Source organism: Mirounga leonina, unplaced genomic scaffold, assembly GCF_011800145.1.
Source record: "Mirounga leonina isolate KUSES-001 unplaced genomic scaffold, KU_Mleo_1.0 Mir_166, whole genome shotgun sequence".
In the NCBI taxonomy this organism is placed as follows: domain Eukaryota; kingdom Metazoa; phylum Chordata; class Mammalia; order Carnivora; family Phocidae; genus Mirounga; species Mirounga leonina.
Genome location: NW_023270418.1, coordinates 29,886,410 through 29,906,432, shown reverse-complemented (window position 1 = coordinate 29,906,432; position 20,023 = coordinate 29,886,410). Strand labels below are relative to the sequence as shown.

The following is a 20,023-nucleotide window of genomic DNA, read 5'->3' as shown; positions in this document are numbered from 1 at the left end:
GTAGTTTTTAAAGGGATGGGCTCGCTCACAAAGGCAGATACCCCCTCCTGTCCGCGCGTTATCGCCTCCCTTCTTTTCAGAAATTTTTGCCACAATTTGTCAGCTATAGTAGGACCAGCCCGTCCTCCCCGTTCGCTCTTAGAGGACGCTGTTTCTTCATTCCCTGCTGCAGGGTCACCGCCTTAAGACCCGTGACGGTTCTGTCCGGTTTAGGGAGACTCTGCCCTAATCTCGGAGCTCCCCTCCCAGAAACTCCCCATCCCCTTTTGTTTTTAAAGAATCTCAGCTCCTCCCCTTTTTTGGGCTCTTAAAGGGCCAATCCACCTTAGACTAGCTTAGATCCGGCGCTGGAAGGATGCTTAGAGACCAGCTAGCTACCCAGTGCCTTTTCAGACAAAGAGTCTGAGGCCCAGAGAGCCACATGACTTATCAAAGATCACAGAGCAAGTTACCAGTGAAACCATACTGGAACCGAGGTCTCTGACTTGGAAGCCAATGCTTTTTGCTTTGGATCTACTTAAATCAAAACAGACAAAAAACCACAGTGGTGACAGGAGTCCTCTCTGGTCCTGTCTTTTGTTTCTCTGACCCTGAGATTCTCCAGTGGGAGCACGACCACACTTGTCCATTCAGCTTATGTGGCCAGGAAACCCTTTTCTAAATAAAATCGGGTCCAAACTGCAGGGAAGGTGGGGGACTGCTTGGGGTGTCAGCCTGTTTGGCAAAAGGGCACACTGCTGGGTTAGTGTGCTGTGCTTGGGCCTCTCCGTGCCTGCCCCTTGATTGCTGGGCAGTGGCCGGCTCTCTGCCAGAGCAAAAAATAAACCCCTAGAAAGACTTAATGGGCTCCAGTGGGTGGTGACCACTCCCTTCCTCAGAATCTTCAGTAGCCACTCCGGTGGCCCTCCTGCCATCCCCTTGCAGGGTCATCGGCTCTCCCAGACTGTAGGGAAGTCAGGGTCCTAGAAACTCCTTTCCCTGGAGGTGTTGACAGCTTTGTCATGGGGATCCCTCCCATGGGTGCCTGCATTTGGGGAACTGACCACGCTTAGCACCGGACTCTCAGAAGGCTGCCTTTGAGGCATTATTGGAAAAAGGGAGATGATGTTTGGGTGGGGCCCTCCTGGCTGGGGCCTCAGACGGGTGGGTCCCGTGTGCAGCCCTGGATGCAGACAGATGCCCCCTTTGTTCTGCCACTGCCAGCTCTGCTCTGGCCGTAAGGGCCCGGCCTGCTGCTCTCCTGGCTTTCCCCTCACAGCCCGCCGCCAGAAAGGGGGCCGAACAGAGCTGGCTGCCGCCTTGGCCTTCACCTTATTTTTTAAAAAGTCAGAGCTAGTCCCTCAGCAGTGCTCGGCATCCTTTTGTTCTTGGTCCTCTCTTAAAGGGTCCTCACTCTTTGTAAAGGGCCAGTGTTTTGACTCCAGGCTCTCCCGCATCCCTTTTATTGCTGTTGTCATCCCTTTCCTGCCCCCTCCCCCCTGCCGAACGACCCCTCCCCCCACCTCCCTTTCTCTGCAAAATCCAAGCCCTGGGTTTGTTTCCTGGATATCGGGCATTGAAAACTGTCTCCCCTTCTCCCCCCCTCTTCAGGGCAAGATCTTCAGCTGGAAGGGGGTGCCTTGGGGTCCTGGGGGAGTGCCCCCCTGCCCTCCTCCAGGGCCAGGGGCCCAGCACCTTCAGGCAGGAAATACTCAGACCACTGTGAGGCCCGGGCCTCAAGGCCTGGAAAGAGCCGCATTCCCGGCCGTGACCACCGGCGCTATTACCACGACCACTGGCGGCTGGAGTACCTGATGGACTTCAACCCTGCCCGCCACGGCATGGTGTGCATGGTGTGTGGGAGCTCGCTGGCCACGCTCAAGCTCAGCACCATCAAACGGCACATCCGCCAAAAGCACCCCTACTCCCTGCACTGGAGTCCCCGGGAGAAGGAAGTCATCAGCAACAGCTGGGATGCCCACTTGGGGCTTGGGGCCTGCGGAGAGTCCGAGGGCCTGGGGGCCCAGGGGGCTGAGGAGGAGGAGGAAGAGGAAGAGGAAGAGGAGGAGGATGGGGCTGGCCTGCAAGCTTGCCCACCCAAGGGCCCAGGTAACACAGGACATGGAGAGGCAGGGGCCTGGGTGGCAGATGGGGCCCGGTGGGGCCAGCCCTGACTTCTCAGCCAACAAACTCATTTTCTGGAGCGAGTCACCGCTCTATGTGGGGCAGGGTCTGCTTACTGCCCTTACTGTCCAACATCGGGGGAGGGACAGTGAGAGGAAGGGGTCTGCACCATCTCTGATAGTCTTGGCCTTCCGTGGTTTTAGAAGGATCAAGGAGCGTGGAGGTGGGGAGGATAGGCGGGGGAAAGGCTGGGAGTGGAGGGTGCTGGAAAGGTATGGCTTGACAGTGAAGTCCAGGGAAGGGGCTAGAATCTGGGTGTCAGGGAGGAGTGGGTAGAGCTTCGGGTTTGTGTGCAGGACGATCGGGAGGTGGAGGAGTTCAGGCCTGAGGAGAGAGGAAGAACAGGGCAAAGGTTAGGCTGGGGGCTCAGAGTCAAGAGTGAGGGAGAGGCTTGTGGAGGACCTGGCTGTGGCGGGGCGGGGGGGTGGGGGTGCTCCCTGGAGGGCCAGCACCTCAGTTCCTTCCCTCCCTCCAACCCTTTCAGGCAAAGCCCCAGCTGGTGAGGGCAGCCGATGCCAGCGGCGAGGGGGCCCAGTGGCACCCCGGGCTCGGCGTCGGCACCTCTCAGCCTCCCGGAGGGCCGGGGGCAGCAGGGGGCTGGGGGCCCGGCGCCTGGAGCGGAGGCTGAAGGAGTCCCTGCAGAACTGGTTCCGGGCAGAGTGTCTCATGGACTATGACCCTCGGGGGAACCGGCTGGTGTGCATGGCCTGTGGCCGGGCACTGCCCAGCCTGCACCTGGACGACATCCGTGCCCACGTGCTGGAGGTGCACCCCAGCTCCTTGGGGCTCAGCGGCCCCCAGCGCAGCGCCCTGCTGCAAGCCTGGGGTGGCCAGCCCAAGACACTGCCTGAGCTCACTCGGTCCCCACCAGGTGCGAGGCCCCTCCCAGGGCCGAGACCCACCCTCCATATTAGGGCTGCAACGCGGGGTCTGTGGCCAAAACCGGGAGGGACTCCTCTCTACACCCACCCATGCAGAGACACACACCACACACCCCACACCCCCCCACACCGGCTGGGGCCTGTAGATTGGGGCTGGGGTGAGGACCCCTCTGCGTGGGTAAGGGCAGCCCTGCCACCAGGCTGAGCCCGTCTCCCTCACCCCTTCCCCAACAGACGATGACCTCGTCCCCCAGGACCTGACCAGAAAGAGCCGGGACCCCGCCCCCACTGCTGGAGCCCTGTCCTCTCAGGATCTCAGTCCCCCAGACGTAAAAAAAGAAGAGGCTGGCTGGCTCCCTGAGAGGCCCGGGCCCGCAGAGGAGGAGGAGGAGGAGGGGGAGGGCGAGGAGGAGGAGGAGGAGGAGGGCGAGGAGGGCGAGAGGGTGGGGGTTTCGGGCCGGTCGCCGCAGGGCCGTGACCGCCGCCGCCGCTACCAGGAGCGCTGGCGGCTGGAGTACCTCATGGAGCTGGACGGCGGCCGGCGCGGCCTGGTGTGCATGGTGTGCGGGGGCGCGCTGGCCTCGCTCAAGATGAGCACCATCAAGCGGCACATCCGCCAGCGCCACCCGGGCTCCACGCGCCTCAGCGGGCCTGTCAAGGCCCTCATCGCCCAGGAGTGGAGCGAGAAGGCCGCTCACCTGCTGGCCCTGGGGCTGCCCAGCCCCGAGTCCCCCGGGGACCCTGCCGCCCCCGGCACAGCCGCAGCCTCCGAGGAGGGGGGAGGGGAAGAGGAGGAGGAGCCAGAGGAGGAGGAGTGGTGGGGTGAGCTGGCGCAGGGCCAGAGCAGGTGGCGCGGGAGAGCGGGGGCAGGGACCCGGGCCAGGCAAGGGGCAGAGGGCTGGGAGTGCTTGGGTGGAAGCGGGCGGGGAGAGTGGAAGGTTGAAGGGGAGACTGGGGGGGACGGGGCAGGAGGGCCAAGGTGGGCGGCTGTGGAGCTGAGGCGCGAGACGCGGGCGGCTTGCCCTCTGCCGGCTCCAATGCGGTCCTTTGTCCCTTCCTAGGCGATGTCCCGCTTTCCCCAGGGGAGCCGTCGGAACGGCCCGCCGAGGACGACGAGGACGACGAGGACGGCCAAGAGCCCGGGGGACTCGCCTTCCCGCCGCTGCCCCCGCCCCCGCCGCCGCCCCCGCCGCCGCCGCCGCCCCCGCCCCGCAGCCGGGAGCAGCGGCGGAACTACCAGCCGCGCTGGCGGGGCGAGTACCTGATGGACTACGACGGCAGCCGGCGCGGCCTGGTGTGCATGGTGTGCGGGGGCGCGCTGGCCACGCTCAAGGTCAGCACCATCAAGCGGCACATCCTGCAGGTGCACCCATTCTCCATGGACTTCACGCCCGAGGAGCGCCAGACCATCCTGGAGGCCTACGAGGAGGCGGCGCTGCGCTGCTACGGCCACGAGGGCTTCGGGCCGCCGGCCCCTGCGCCGCGCGACGGCGGCGCGGACCTCAAAGCGGGCGCCGTCTGTCGGGCGTAGCGGGCTCGCGGGGCGGGCCGGGCGGCTCCGCCCTGGGCTCCGCCGGCCCTCGGGCCCGGACACCCTGCTTCCCGCGACCCTGGCCGCCGCCGCCGCTGTCCCCCGCCCCGCTGGCCGGGCCGGGCGGAGATAGGAATTGGGTGGGGTCGCCGGCTTCCGCTCGGAGCCCCGGAGCCCCCCGGGCTGGTCGGTGCGCTGCGGGGAGCGCTCGCTCCCCTCGGATGCGGAGCCCTGGCCCTCCCCGCGCTGGGCCCCACGTTTCCCGAGAGGCCATCGCGGCCTCCAAGCGTGTGTGCGCGGAGGGCCTCTAGCTCCCGCCCGCGCCGGGCCCGGGTGGGGGTTGCCGACAGTCAGTATTAGGTCCCCAGGGCCGGGGGAGGGCAGGAGGGCCGCAGGCCGGGGCCCAGGTCCTTGAGGCACTGCACGCCGGCAGGCACGGCCCCCGGGTCGGGGGCGGCTGCTGCCGGGTCCTCATTGGTATTCGCGGCTGCTCGGAGGCCCGGACTGCGGACGAGGGCCTCCAGCGGAGGGCGGGGCGACGGGGCTCGGGAGCCCGCCCGGGCGGGGAGGACGCTTGGACCGCGGGCGGGCAGCCCGGAGGCGGGGGCGGAGCTGGGCGGGGGCCACCCGGCAGCTGCGCCAGCCTCCCAGGCGGGCTCTGGGGACAGCGCGCCCCGCGGCCCCTTCTGCCTCCCCCGCTCCTGCCGCGCCTTCCCGGACCCCGATCTTGTAAAGGGATTAGCACTTTTCTCCTTTGCTCCTCTCCTGCTCCCAAGACCTCCGTTTTCCCCCAGACCCAGTCAGGCACTCCTGCTCTATCGTCCCCGTCGGTCCGAGCCCGGGGCACTGGAGGTCCTGGCAGTTGGCGTTCTCTTCCCGTCCCCTCCCTGTCCCCCTTCGTACACGTTGGACGGGCCACCCATTCTCAGTCCCCAAGGGCCTGGGGCCGGGCCTCGGCCTTCTTTTCCCCGCGGCAGCGCCAGGCCCGGTGGGGCCGGGAAGGGGCCCCGCGATCTCCCAGGCAGGTCCGAGTGGGATGTGTAGATTCATTCTCCTGTGGAGAACAGGTGGCCCCGAGATCAGGCCCTTTTTGCTCTTTGTATTTTATTTTGAAACTGTATTTAATGCTTTTATATGAAAGGGGGAGGGGCGGGGAGAGAGCTGTCCCAGTCACCCTTATGTGCAAATGTCTTATTTATTATACGTGTATCAGAGATAAGCTGTGAGGTGGTGGAGGAAGGACCTAAAGGAGGAAGGAGTGAGGACAGAGGTGGGGATGGGGGCCCCAAACATCCCACACTAATGTGTGACTCTCCAGGCCTCTCTGGGCCCGTATGTCTGCTCTTCACATGGCCAGGCCGGTTCCTTTGGTCTTACAGCCTGAGAGTGGGGAGGTGGGACTTGAGGGCGAGGCCTGGAAGCAGAGGAGCCCTGGCACCTGGGGCCAGGAGCTGCCTCTGTGGGCGGGAAAACACAGCAAAGAGGAAGCCCTTCCTCATCCCAGCACCCCCAGGCCAGAGCCCACGGTTCAAGTGCCTCAGGCCCAGTCCCCTTGACTCTTCCTGATTGGGAATTGGATTTTATACCATGGATTTTATAGCATTTTTATATAACTCAAAATTGTCAGAGTTGGAATGACCTTGGAGATCAACCAGACCCCGCCCCCTTGACCCCTTCCACAGACAGGTAGTGAAGTTCGGAAACTGAAATGATCACACACAGCCAGGTAGGAGCAGTATAGAACTAGAATAAAAAGCTCAACTCCCGACTCAGTGTTGTTTGCACTACACCACACTGCCTCCCCATCTCTGGTCCATTATTAAGATTTCTTTTTCTCGTGGGGCTTGCCGAATGGCATGCGGTGGGTGCTGCCGTCCGTTAGAGCGCAGTGACGCTTCGGGGGATGGCAAAGACCTGCACGCCTCCCTGGGATCAGTGTCGTCCAGGGCAGCTCTGGCCGCCACAGGCTTCAGCTCCAGGGTTCGGGCAGCAGCCTCCTCCCTCAGAAGTTCGGGAGCAGGGCTGACGGCCACCCATCCCATGGCCTCTCCAGGAGGCCAAGGGCTCTGGCATTATGTTTCCTGTTGTAGATGCCACCAGGGACAGCATTCCCTGAGAAGTGAATTCCATGTTTGAACCTTGAGGGGTTTTGAGTCAGTATTAAGAGCTTGAGAACAGGGATTATGGATGGCACCTGGCTGGGTACTGCCATTCTTTTATTTTCCTTCATGCATGTTATTTTCGGATCCAGAATGAGTCTTTTATCACTTTTTGCTACTTGCCTGTTCAAAAACAGGAGGCAGATTGGGGTGACCTATTCTGGTCACCCAAGCCCACTGCCAAAGTTCAGGTAAGCCAGGACAGAGAGCTGGTCAGGAATGGCTTTTCCTTTTGACAGACAGGGACGGAGGCCTTGGGAAGACAGGAATGAATGTCTTGAGAGGCAGCCCCAAGCACTCCAGGGGGTTCTCAAAGTGTGGCCATTGGACCAGTAGCATCACATTCGGAACCTCCTAGAAACACAAATCCTTGGGCCCCAGCTCGATGAATCAGAAACTGGGGTGGCACCCAGCAATCCTTTCTGATAAGCCCTCCAACGATCACAAAGCTGAAGATCTGCGCAGGAGTGGGCTCAGTGCCACTGCAGTGATTCCTGCTTTGACTGCCCCTACGGCCTCTTGGGTTGGGGGGGTCAGGTGGTCCTCCTCTCTCTGTGCCTCCTCCTTGCCTTGGGAGTCTGACATCAACAGGTGAAGTTTCTTCATGAAGTTTTTGTTAATGGTATGCTTGCTATTATGGCCAATATGTAAATGTTACTCTGAATCCATATTTATATGCCACGTTAGAGACATTACTCGAACATTTGTATGTGTATTTGTGAAGTTGTTTGCTTCAGTTATTTTTAAAAAATTTCAGCCTAAGTTTTCTAAGAGGTATGTTGAATAAATTTTTTAAAATCCAGCTTAAGGGTCATGGCAGCCTTAGTTTTGGGGAAGAATAAATCTGAAGGGATAAAGTTCTGATGTATGTGGTCTCCACTTTCCACGGTGAGTGACTCTGTGATGTATAGGCTGCTTCCCGCTGCAGGCAGGCGACCCTCCGAGGTTGGGGTGCGGCTGAACTGGGACAGCAGACCCTCTGGCCCCTTCCACTCATCCTCTTTCTCCTGAGGTCACCTCTTAAGAGGGTCTCTGTGATCTTTCAGAAAGCAAACGCACAGCTTTGCTCTCCTATGGAAATTCTGCAATCTTGGGAATCATTACCAATCTCAACTATTAGTTGCTTTTTAAAGCCTCAAAAGTGGAGTGGGGATGGGGGCCGGTGGAAGCCTGGTTCTTACTTTACCCAAACTGTATGTATAAAGAATAAAGTTAGCAGAATGACACCACAGTCACTGTGTTTTGTTTTTTGTTTTTTTTTAATTAATACCACATCAATTTGCAGTTTTACAGGAACCAAGATTCAAGTTCCTTAGGTGCTACTGTATTTTTATGTTGCACGCACATACACGCACACACAGTTTCATTAGTAATAGTTCATCTATAGATTTTCCTTAAAAAAAAAAAAAAAATTCCTGTGTGGCACAAAGATCTGTCCAATTACCTAAACACAGCAGTAACAAAACAAAAGAGCTAGGTGTGGAGGCTTCCAGTGCAGAGAAGGGTCCTTTGGAGGGGAAGCCCAAAAAAGTTGATCAGTGCACTGACTTCTTGGGAGGGCGTAAGATAGGATGGACAATGTGAAATCAGCTTAAACATTAAAAAGGAAAGGGGGCTAAGTAAATAGGAAAATGGAGTAAGGCAAGGGTACCTTTTACCCATCTAAATGGCTGAAGTAACTTTTCCAAAACAGTAGAAAGAAAACTTCCACTATCTTCTACAGAGTTGCAGTGCTTTGGGACCATCAAAGACTGTAGCCCTTACTTTCAAGTCACCAGCGCACATTCCCTCTGGATTACCATGACCACAAGTTTTACAACCTGAAGGAACTCACAGATGACTTCTTTCAAGTTGACTGAATTTTCATGTTGGAAAGGGAGAAAGACACTTGTCTCAACAGGAATCAGATTCCTGATCACCCTCCATCTGATGTCTGTCTGGGTTGTTCTGTTTATCTTTTAATTGCACACGGAGCCCATCCACACAATCTGGTCCTGCCTGGTCGCCCTCACCTAAAACTTCTTGGAAAACACTCTCAAAAGGAGCACCCTGGGCCATGACAGAGGTGCTGAGACATTTTATGTGCCTGAAGATGAAAGGAACCCTCAAAACATAACACACACGTAAAGCTAGCCTCAAAGTTAAAACTCCATATGAACCACAGAACATACTTTCTTACACTAATTTGTGGTCTCTTAACCACAGACACACACAAAATCTCCTCTCAAGCCAGCTTGGCTTTGGTCCTTAGGATACAATGATAAGCATAGGTTAAAGATGTAGCATGTGAAGGAGGAAGCTGCGGAGAAAAGATAAAAGCAAAAAAGGCCTTTTATGTTTCTGTATTCACCTCCTGAGAATGTTCCCCCCCCCCCGCCATGGACTGAGACAGGATTACAATAACTCAACAACTGAGGAGCCCACATGCAGATTATTTTTTTCTCTAACAAGTTTACAGCAGTGTACAGCAGTTACAGACATTTATTTCATAATAAGAAAAGTACAACCATATTTATTAAACTCGAGGTGAGGTGGGCAGGGAAGAAGAAGGAAAGCACATTCAGGAATGAGTTCTCAAACTAAAGCTCAGAACTGGTGCCTACAAGAATAGACACAGACGCCACCCTCCCAAATAGAAGAGACTTTCCTTTCCTAGGGGTGAGCGGGAGGGGAGGGTCGTCCCAGCCCCACCTTCCATTTCCATTCTGGGTTCCCAGATGGCATTCTGGGAATCAGAACTCTATCACCTACAGGTTATTCATAGAGTTGGAAGTTATAGCATTACGTGAAGAAGAGGAATATCAGAAGTAGCTGCTCACATTGTGGGGCAGGAAGATGGGATCAGAGGGCTGCCAAAAACCCCATGGGAAGGAATCCCACTCTTGTCCCCAGATAATTTCCTCATAAGTTAATCATTATTTCTTAACTTAAAAATAAGGGTAAAACTCTGATGGGAAGCTGTGTAAGACTAGTCCTTGAGAACTGGATAGCAGAGTCCAAGAGCAGTGCTTTATCTTTCATTTTCTCCTTGACCTCCAATCTCTCCCCTTTCAAGCTACAAGTAAAAGCTCCACCACCATTAAGGTACTGATTTATCCTATTAATTTGACTCTCTCTTTATTCTTTTGGGTCCTAAGATATCAGTTCTTTTTTTAGTCCAACAATTCTTGTGCTTGATACTGAGGGTAAAGGGAAAGGAGGGGAGAAAACACCAAATTAAGAAAAAGAAGCTTGGAATGCAGGCTCGAGCTGACACTGAGCACTTCCTTCATAGTACAAGTAATAACGTTATAATTATTAAGTGGTGTTTTAGTAACTGTTGCATTTCTTGTTCTCATGTACTTATTCTGCCTTCTTTTTTGCGACTCCGGGGAGTTTTGCTTGTATCCTATTGAAGAAAAAAAAAAAGAAAAAGGTGAAAACGGACATTAGTTGTAGGTTTTTACTTTAACAGTGACACCGAAAGACAGCCCTGGACTTGCTGGAGCAATGTGACAAATAATCTCCCATCTCCACAGGGCTTATTCTGGATGAAAAGAGGCAGGGGCCGAGTCTGGTCTGGGATGAGCCGAGGGGTCCGCAAAGATCCATCCCCACTCCCTGCCATCATGCCTGCAGCCTGTCCTCTTTCACCGCCTGCACCTCTCACGTCCCTCACTGGGGCCTCCAGAGAAGAATAAGGGGTATGTGGGCATAACGTCTGCTGTGTTCCACACGCTGGCAGTGCAAGAATCCGTTTCTCTGGGAATGCTAGTGACCCCCTAGTGCCACAAAAGGAACCAGAAGTCAAGGGTCAAGGTGACAGATAAAAAGACTACAGGAGGGGCGCCTGGGTGGCTCAGTTGGTTAAGCGACTGCCTTCGGCTCAGGTCATGATCCTGGAGTCCCGGGATCGAGTCCCGCATCGGGCTCCCTGCTTAGCAGGGAGTCTGCTTCTCCCTCTGACCCTCCTCCCTCTCATGCTCTCGGTCTCTCATTGTCTCTCTCGCAAATAAATAAAATCTTAAGAAAAAAATTTTTTTTAAAAAAAGACTACAGGAGCTGGCAATAGTTTCTGGCCCCTCACAGAACACCAAAGCTACCCTTCATTTTGTGCATTAAGGTTAGCCATCGCTAAGGTCATTCACATACCTCTCAGCCAATGTCAAAGCCACTCCTCACAAATCCTAGATCCCACAGCAAGGACTGACCAAGACATCAGTTTTAAAGCTAAGCTATGTCCGTATTTCACAATCAGGAGTAAACAGCAACCAGATACGGATTTGTGCTAACTGTCCTTGCCTGGTTTTAGCTCTAATGTATACCTGAAAAAGCAAAAGAGCAAGTAAAGACCCTGGCATCAAGCCAGAGTGGTGGGCATATATTCATAGTTTCCACTTATCAAAACTGGAAAAACCATTAAAATCTGAGGTGTGAAAGGGACTGGGGCGGCGTGTGTGTGTGCGCGCGCACAAAAGAGATTTAGCTGGGGTGCCTGGGTGGCTCAGTCGTTAAGCGTCTGCCTTCAGCTCAGGTCATGATCTCAGAGTTCTGAGATCGAGCCCCGCATCGGGCTTCCCGCTTGGCAGGAAGCCTGCTTCTCCCTCTCCCCCTGCTTGTGTTCCTGCTCTCGCTATCTCTCTCTCTGTCAAATAAATAAATAAAATCTTTAAAAAACAAAACAAAACAAAAAAGATTTAGCTGCTTGTGTTTTATTTCTTAAATATCTGAATATGAAAAAATGTTAACATCTCAATAAGAAGTGTGGGTTCCTTAGTATTTGCCATAATTACAAAAAAAAAAAAAAAAAAGCAAAAAAAACACCAAACAAAAAACCCCAAATGGTTCCTTGGTAGAAGGAGTCATAGAAATGTCTACCAATATTTTATTACTTGATTTTAATATTAAATTGGTTCAAAAAAAAAAGAGAAAACAGGGATTTGGTAGTTTTAGGAAGGGTAGCATTGTGCCTTGAGTCATTTATTTAGTAAAGCTCTTATTTCTTTTTTTTTTTTTTTTTTAGATTTTTTATTTATTTATTTAATTGACACAGAGAGAGAGAGAGACAGCATGTGGGGGAACACAAGTAGGGGGAGTGGGAGAGGGAGAAGCAGGCTTCCAGCCGAGCAGGGAGCCTGATGCGGGGCTCGATCCCAGGACCCCGGGATCATGACCTGAGCCGAAGGCAGTTGCTTAACCAACTGAGCCACCCAGGCGCCCCTAGTAAAGCTCTTATTTCTGAAAAGAGAAGGAAGAGTTTGGCTTAAAATTGATGCAGGCGGGCGGGCAGCTACGTACACTTACAAGGCCGATTCAGAAAGGCAAAGCTGCTAATTCCACTGATCTTAAGACACAAAGGATGTTTTTTAAAGAAGCAGGATGAAATAATTTGTAGTAAAATCAAACTAGTAACCAACATTTTTCTTCAGGATGAAAATTCCCTTTCTTTGAATCAGTATTTTATAGAGGAGGCTAAAAATAATTGGGGAAGAAAAGCAACACGTTCTGATAAAATGCGGAACTAAAGCATACTTACTTTTCAACAATCGACTTGGTCTGATCGCGGGCAATGCCAACATAGTGATCAATCTGGGTCTTTAAGGAAGGGAAGAGACTCAGTTATGGCAACACACAGATTAACAATTTTCCTGAAGGTAATGTTCTGTTTCCTAGTGTTAACCATTTTTTAAAAACACTATTGCATATTCTGGGAAATGAAAACAATGCCAGTTTTTAAAATTTATTATTATTTTTTATTTCAAGTGGGCTCCACACTCAGCACAGGGCTTGAACTCACGATCCTGAGATCAAGAGTCGCATGCTCTACTGACTGAGCCAGCCAGCTGCCCCAATGATGCCCAGTTTTTATGAGTATTTTAAAAACTTCAGGTATTGGGGCGCCTGGGTGGCTCAGTAAGTCAAGCCCCACACACCAGGCTCACTGATCAGTGGGAAGCCTGCTTCTCTCTCTCCCCCCTGCTTGTGCTCTCTTGCTCTCTCTCTCAAATAAAATCTTAAAAACAAACAAAAACCCAAAAACTTCAGGTATTAGGGGTGCCTGGGTGGCTCACTCAACTCCTGATCTCAGCTCAGGTCTTGAGTTCAAGCCCCACGCTGGGCTCCATGCTGGGCGTGAAGCCCACATAAACAAAACAAAACCCATAAAGACCCTTCGGGTTTCAGACTTTAAATTATGCCATAAACACCTTATAATACTCTGTTGAAGTAAAAATCACTCATTTCTTTTGCTAAGGTTTTTTTTTGTTTTTGTTTTTGTTTTTTTTTAAAGATTTTATTTTTATTTATTTGACAGAGAGAGAGAGAGACAGTGAGAGAGGGAACACAAGCAGGGGGAGTGGGAGAGGGAGAAGCAGGCTTCCCGCCGAGCAGGGAGCCTGATGCGGGGCTCGATCCCAGGACCCTGGGATCATGACCTGAGCCGAAGGCAGACGCTTAACGACTGAGCCACCCAGGCGCCCCTTTTGCTAAGGTTTTACTTGTTAGGTGTTTCCTTTACAGATACTGGAGTAAAGCATTTTCTGAATACTAAAAACGGTCTATTTAATCTATATTCTGTAATCACAAATGTGTTCTGGCCCCTAGGTAAGACTAATTCATTTAATACCAAAAGGCATAAATAAAGCCTGTTGATTGATGACTTAATCTGTAAAGAATAAACTCATAGCATCTAGCAAGGCTTTGTATTCACCATTCCACGATGCAAACATCTCTTCACATAGATGGATTCCCATAATAGCCTTGATAGTTTAAATTTCTTTTTGGACACCAGCTTTTATCTATTTAAGCATTTTTTCAACTTCTTTTTTTGAACAGATAATGCATCCACATGAAATACTTAAAAGACCCACAACAAGGCATAAAAATATACCTTCCTACCCTTCTCTCTCCTAAATCTTGGTACAGGAAACCACTATTTCTTACAGGCTCCTGACTTACAAACTCAGACTGCAGAAATGGTTACAAAATGATCACTCATGGGGCCCTGGTGGCTCAGTCAGTAAAGTGTCCAACTCTTGGTTTCGGCTCAGGTCGTGATCTCAAGAGTCGTGAGATCAAGCTGGGCGTGGAGCCTGCTTGAGAGTCTCTCTCCTCCTCCCTCTGCCCCTCCCGCTTGTGCACTCTCTCTCTCTCTCTCAAATAAGTAAATAAATCCTTAAAAAAAAAAGAAAGAAAATGATCACTCCAAACCTTCAATGCCTAAAAAATAAACTAAAGCTAGTCATACATCAACAGGCATATCTGATTTGAGACAGACAAGCGCTCACCTTGTACTTCTCATAGACAATGGGGACACTGAAAATAAGCAGTTCGGCTGTAAGAGAATCACAGGACACAGCAAGTCTAAATGTGAGACAGTCAAAAAGACCCAAGACTCAAGTAACACGCACATTTTTCCTTATGAAATATAGGGAAACACAGATCTTCAATATGAGAAATCCTACCTAGGGCTCTCATTTAAGGATAGGTAGCTAGAGGTACACAGGCTTTCTTTGTATCACAAATAATTTCCAGATTATGAAAATGATTTCTATAAGATCCCCATATTTAAACCAAATGTAGACAACTCTCCTTTACTTCTGGTTGTTTTGATATTTCTTTATAGTTAAGACCTTTCAAAAAACCTATGGCCACAAACACAGGTTCTTCCAACATCTAATTCAAGGTTTATGGATGTTAAAGGCTAGGCCACATGGAAGGAGTGGAGACATGCTGGGCATTCTCTTGGCTCCTACTTTTACCAATTACAGATGACCCCTCAACATCGTAGGGATTAGGGGTAGGATACCCCATGCAGTAAAAAATCTGCATATAACTTTTGACTCCCCCCCGCCAAACTTTACTAACAGCCTACTGTTGGCCAGAAGTGCTACCAAGAACAGTCAATTAACACATATTTCGTATGTTATGTGTATTATACACTGTATTCTAACAATAAGATAAGCTAGAGAAAAGAAAACGTTAGTCAGAAAATCCTGAGAAAATACATTTACAATACTGTACTGTAAAAAATCTGCATATAAGTGGACCCCCACAGTTCAAACCTGAGTTGTTCAAGGCTAGTTGTACTTCAAAGAGCATGGAGACATTTTCCTTGTCACCTTACCAAGAATCAGAAGGGTGATTCCATTGAAAACAGCACCAACATAGGTCATAAGCCACATGAAGACAGCCAGCTGTGAAGGCCAACATCAGAGGGTTACGCAGGGATAATCATAATGCAAAATTTAGGTTAACTGATGCCATTCTCCTCTTGCCAATTAAGTCTGCATAAATTTAGTGATGTATGCCATACATAATTATAATTTCACAATGAAGGTTACACACCGTCTGCACCATACGTTGGAAGTGTGCATCAGAGCTCAAAAACAGACTGTGACTGCATTTCTGTCAATGACGGTGCCCTTGTTGGGAGGGCACTTAGTTCTACAGGTGTAGGAGATGTCTTCTCTACTGACTCCTATCCCCATTTTTCACAGGTTGAGATAAGCATACATTTGTTTTTATGCAAAATACATTTGCATACATTTATTTACTGTTTTTCCTCTGAATTATAACCTAGTCCCTGGTTTTCTTCAGCCTCACCACCAAAAGCTGTAGAAGCAACTAACCTTCAAGGAGTCAACCAAATCTTCCACCAGAAAGAGACGAATAATGAGTTTCAGGGCTCTGTTGATGTGCACCATGGCAGCATTCACGTAATTATGGAAAGCTTCTGAGGACAGAGTAATGTCTACATCCAGGTAGGCTCTTCCAGAAGAAAAAACAACAGTCATACATTTGACAAGGAAGAAGATCTCTTTCTGTTAGTAGAGCAGTTATTTAGAGTGTGAAATTCCCCCAAGGGCACATTTTAGAAATCTGTAGGGGCATTTTTTGCTTTCATGGGCTGGGGAGAGGGCACCACTGTCTTTCAGTGAGCAGAAGCAAAGATGCCAGATGTCTGCAAAGTGTGGCACATTCATACACAATAAAGAATTGTCCTATGCCCTGCATAACTTTTACTGCCTCACAGGTATTTATGAAGGTGAACTCATTTATAATTATCAAAAGCCCAGAACGTATAAAAACAAGGTATTTTCCCCAGTTTTAACATATCCTGAATTTTCTAAAAAAACTGTATTTTGTTTATGCTAAACTTTACTAAGACATTTTACACTACTTTGGAAAATCACATCTGTACTGGAGATTATACATCTAAGTACAAGTATCTAATGTCTCTATTGTTTTGTGTGCGTGTAGTCATGTCCAAGCAGTTAAATATTGACTGGAATATATATTATTTTACTATAAATGACTTTCTATCTTATTCCTTTATATTACAATTACAGTCTATTTTTGAAATTTTGTTAATAGATATCTATGAATTTCATTTCAAAATGATAAAAGAGGCATTATAAAATATTTGTTAACAAAAGAAAAAGGAGAGTGGAGATACTGAGTTTGATAGGGCGGACAAAAGACTTGGGTTCTGTTTGCAGATGCACTACAGAATTGAGATGTAACCATGTGCTCATAACTTGTTCCTTCACTCGGTACTTACTGAGTGCCTACTGAGTATCAGACCCTCTGCTATGCACTGACATATCAGGAAAGAGAAGACTGCTTTTGCCTTAAAGAGCCTATAATCTTGTGGAAAAAAGAGAAAGGAACAGGCATGCTTTCCTTTCCTACTTATTAAGAAAATATTTACTACCAAATACAAAAGTTATAAAAATCAGATGCTGTAATTCATACAACTTGACAAAACACATTTTATATTCCATAACAGTGTCCTGCAGAAGAGGAAAAACGCTGCTAAGACATTTGAGCTTGTAGCAAAAGTCACATTTATTCACTCAGTGAGCAGCTACTGATTTGTTAAAATTAATTCACGTAACTTTTTAAATGCCACATATAGTTTAAATTGTCTTCTATTTTCACCAAGAGAAAATAAAAGGACCAGAGCTGCAGCCAGACACTTATTCTGTCATAGTCTTGAGAGGTCACGGAAGAGTTTCTTTCCCTATGACGAAAAGGTTTTGAAAAAACGGTCATTTATGAATATTAAAATTGTTTATGGGCTAAGATTTCCAAGAGGAAAACATTTGTTAAAGTCACAGCACAGAAAGCTAGCAAGTGGATTCTAGAAATGCATGACCTACTGACCTCAAGACTTGCTCCTGGTATTAAGAAAACTAAAGGGGGGAAAAAAAAATAAGAAAACTAAAGGAGAGATAAGAAGGAAATCAGTAATAAAACTAAGAGCAAACATATCAAATTTTGATATTGCTAAGAGCACAGCCTCAATACTGAGATTTCTAAGTTGTTTTAAGGTTTAACTATATGGGAGGTGGGTGGGGGGATGCGGTAACTGGGTGTTGGATAATAAAGAGGGCACGTGATGTAATGAGCACTGGGTGTTATATATGACTGATGAATCACTGAACTCTACCTCTGAAACTAATAATACACTATGTTAATTAACTGAATTTAAATAAAAAAATGTTTAAAAAATCAAAATCAAAACCAAACCAAAACAAAAAGATTTAACTATAACAGGGAACTTAAGCATGTCCTTGGGACCCCATCTAACCAGGTGCTGTCCTGGAGGCCCTGCTCAGGAATTCAGACAGTCTTCTTTGCTCTTAAAGTGTGAGCCCCTAGTTTGTCAAAAAGTTCTTGGCTCCTAACTTGGTCACTTTTGAAGTGGCAAGGTTTCTAGCTGATGGTTCATGCAAGGGATCAGCTGTATTAGGCTCTATAATTCTTCACTTAGTCAGGTCTGATTGGTAGACCTGCCCAGCCTCGGCAAACCCCTTCTCTAAACTGTCGAATGTTACTTGTGAGACTTCCACTCACTTGAATGGATGGCCCTCTTCTGATTTCTGTACAGCTTGGATGACAGACTTGTAGACCCTGAAGCTGATGGTGACAGAGAGAAGAGCCAGGATGAGGTAAGAAACCACACTGATGACACTGAAAGCTGCCAGGGAGAGCAGCATGATCAGTGTGGTGCCAAAGACAAACCCAGTCTTCTTCACATCTCGCCAGAAAATCAGATCGTGCACTGCCAAAAGAAAAGGGAACACAGGTTACATGTAGCCACGTGGCCAGGACTGCTCTTTGGCTGTGTCCTGCATACCTGAGAAGCATTACACTAGCATGCAATTACAAGCGCAACCCTCCTTAAGAGAATCTGTTAAATGAAAATCAAATTGTATGTCAGGAGTGAGGACTCATACTGCAAAAGGTTCTTGTGGTTTCTGGACAGGTTCACAAAAACTTAGAAACTTATTTTTTTAGAGATGGCTACTAAAGTACAATGGGATAAAGTGTCAATTTCTTGGAATGCTTTAGCAGAAAGGATGTAGAATAAGTGTGATAAAATCTTGTTAATTGTTGACTAAATTAAGCAAACCATGCCGATAAATTCGTTTGGTCACTATAAAACCAAAGCTAATGTGTATAAATTGGGTGGAGGCAGAAGAGAGTGGTGGATAAAAACAAACCAAACTCTACTAGTGTTAGCTGCAACAAAACACCTATGTCTCTATGTTAATCTGAAGAGAACTCAGGAAGGATGATAGGTAGGGGACCACATCATTATCTAAACCGCTATACCTCTGAAAATGAATGGGGACACTATAACTAATTGTTAGGAAATAGGTATAAACCAAAACTGTCTCAGGGAAGTGGGTCTCAGGATGTGGGACAGCCAAACTGGAAAAATCTAAGTTCTTCTACTTAAAGACACCTCAAGAACTGTGTGTAAAAGTTTCTAGTAATCACCTTCAATCTAGCAATGACACTAGATTTGAATTTTCAATCTGTGAAGGTTAACTTCGACATTAATGGTCCTATTGCAGGTTTTTTCTGTTCATAAAGAAGGGCAAGGACTGGGCGCCTGGGAGGCTCAGTTGGTTAAGTGACTGCCTTCGGCTCAGGTCATGATCCTGGAGTCCCGGGATCAAGTCCCACATCAGGCTCCCTGCTCAGCAGGGAGTCTGCTTCTCCCTCTGACCCTCCTCCCTCTGTGTCTCTCATTCTCTCTCTCGCAAATAAATAAAATCTTAAAAAAAAAAGAAGAAGGGCAAGGGCTTTGGAGTTGGAGAGACAGGTTTGAGTCCTGGTAATTTTTAGCCATATTGTCTTAAATGACCTTTCTAAACCTTTGTTTTTTCTTTTGTAAAATAAAGAAAGTAACATCTATTTCCTAGAGTTGTTTTTATAGGAGGCCAATGCAATAGAATGCTTTGTAAATGACATGCAGTAAACACTCAAATTTTAACTACAACTAAAATATGATAGTCCTGCAAGACTGTGATTGAGGGTAAAATGAACTTGAATCTGTTCAAGTGGACCCCCTGGCACCTAGTTCTTCTCCATATTCCAGCTACAATACTCAACTCTGAAGCCTAACCTTGCTGGAGCCAACGGAACCTAACTTGAAACTTTCACACTAAAGGTATGCTGATTGTAGAGAAGAAATAATCACTGGTTCAGAGATTCCAGCCAAGGGATGTGACACTAGGAGAAGTAAGAGGCATTACGATTCCTGATGGGAAGGTGAGAGTCCCAGACTCACCTAGTTGGGACAGGAAAGCTGAACAGAGTGCTGCCCTCTTATGAGAGCAAATACTAAGCAGGATTCCTACAGTCAGAGTCCTAATATATAGACGTCACTGTTCCTAAGACCACAAGCACAGTTTCAACACAGAATGCTTCGGAATGGAACAGATACCATGTGCCTCCCGGTGTAATGCACTGAGGACACAACATCACTTCTGTGGTGTTCTTGCCAAAAACATAAAACCTAGAACTAATAAGAAAACACCAGACAAACCCAGACTGAGAAATTTACAACAACATGGATGGACTTAGAGGGTACAACACTAAGTGAAATAAGTCAAACAGAGACAAATATCTTATGATTTCGTTCATATGTGGAATTTAATAAACAAAACAAATGAACAAAGAAAAAAGAGACAAAAAAACCAGATTCTTAACTACAGGGAACAAACTGGTGGTTGCCAGAGGGGAGGTCGGGTGGGAGTGGGTGAAATAGCTGAAGGGGGTTTAGAATAAGTACCCTTACTGTGATGAGCACTGAGTGATGTACAGAACTGCTGAATCATTACACTGTACATCTTTAGTTAATGTAACATTGTACTTATTCTTCAATAAAAAAACAGCAAAAAATAAAGGAGGTAAGATCTGACAACACATAAATGCCAAGTGTGATGATTATAGACTGAACACTGGATAAAGGGGTAAAAACGGCTCTAAAGGGGCGCCTGGGTGGCTCAGTC

The 20,023-nt window shown here is 48.8% G+C and overlaps 2 protein-coding genes across 3 annotated transcripts in view; one reads left to right on the top strand and one right to left on the bottom strand.

Annotated features, from left to right (window-relative positions):
* Positions 1-19: 19 nt before the first annotated feature.
* Positions 20-7,955, top strand: CUNH11orf95 (chromosome unknown C11orf95 homolog). Its single transcript, XM_035013088.1, has 4 exons — positions 20-2,088; positions 2,648-3,034; positions 3,279-3,866; positions 4,106-7,955. Exons 1-4 carry the CDS (start codon positions 1,794-1,796, stop codon positions 4,573-4,575), a joined length of 1,740 nt encoding a protein of 579 aa, XP_034868979.1. The 5' UTR covers positions 20-1,793; the 3' UTR covers positions 4,576-7,955.
* A 32-nt stretch (positions 7,956-7,987) lies between these two features.
* The window catches only part of RTN3 (reticulon 3), a 61,970-nt gene continuing 49,934 nt past the window's right edge, over positions 7,988-20,023 (bottom strand). For both annotated transcript variants that reach the window (XM_035013087.1, XM_035013086.1), the window contains 6 exons: positions 17,574-17,781; positions 15,344-15,482; positions 14,839-14,908; positions 14,000-14,046; positions 12,250-12,308; positions 7,988-10,122 (listed from right to left, as the gene is read on the bottom strand). In XM_035013087.1, coding sequence (XP_034868978.1) covers positions 10,077-10,122; positions 12,250-12,308; positions 14,000-14,046; positions 14,839-14,908; positions 15,344-15,482; positions 17,574-17,781 — 569 coding nt within the window. In that variant the 3' untranslated portion in view covers positions 7,988-10,076. The remainder of the gene's footprint in view (positions 10,123-12,249; positions 12,309-13,999; positions 14,047-14,838; positions 14,909-15,343; positions 15,483-17,573; positions 17,782-20,023) is intronic.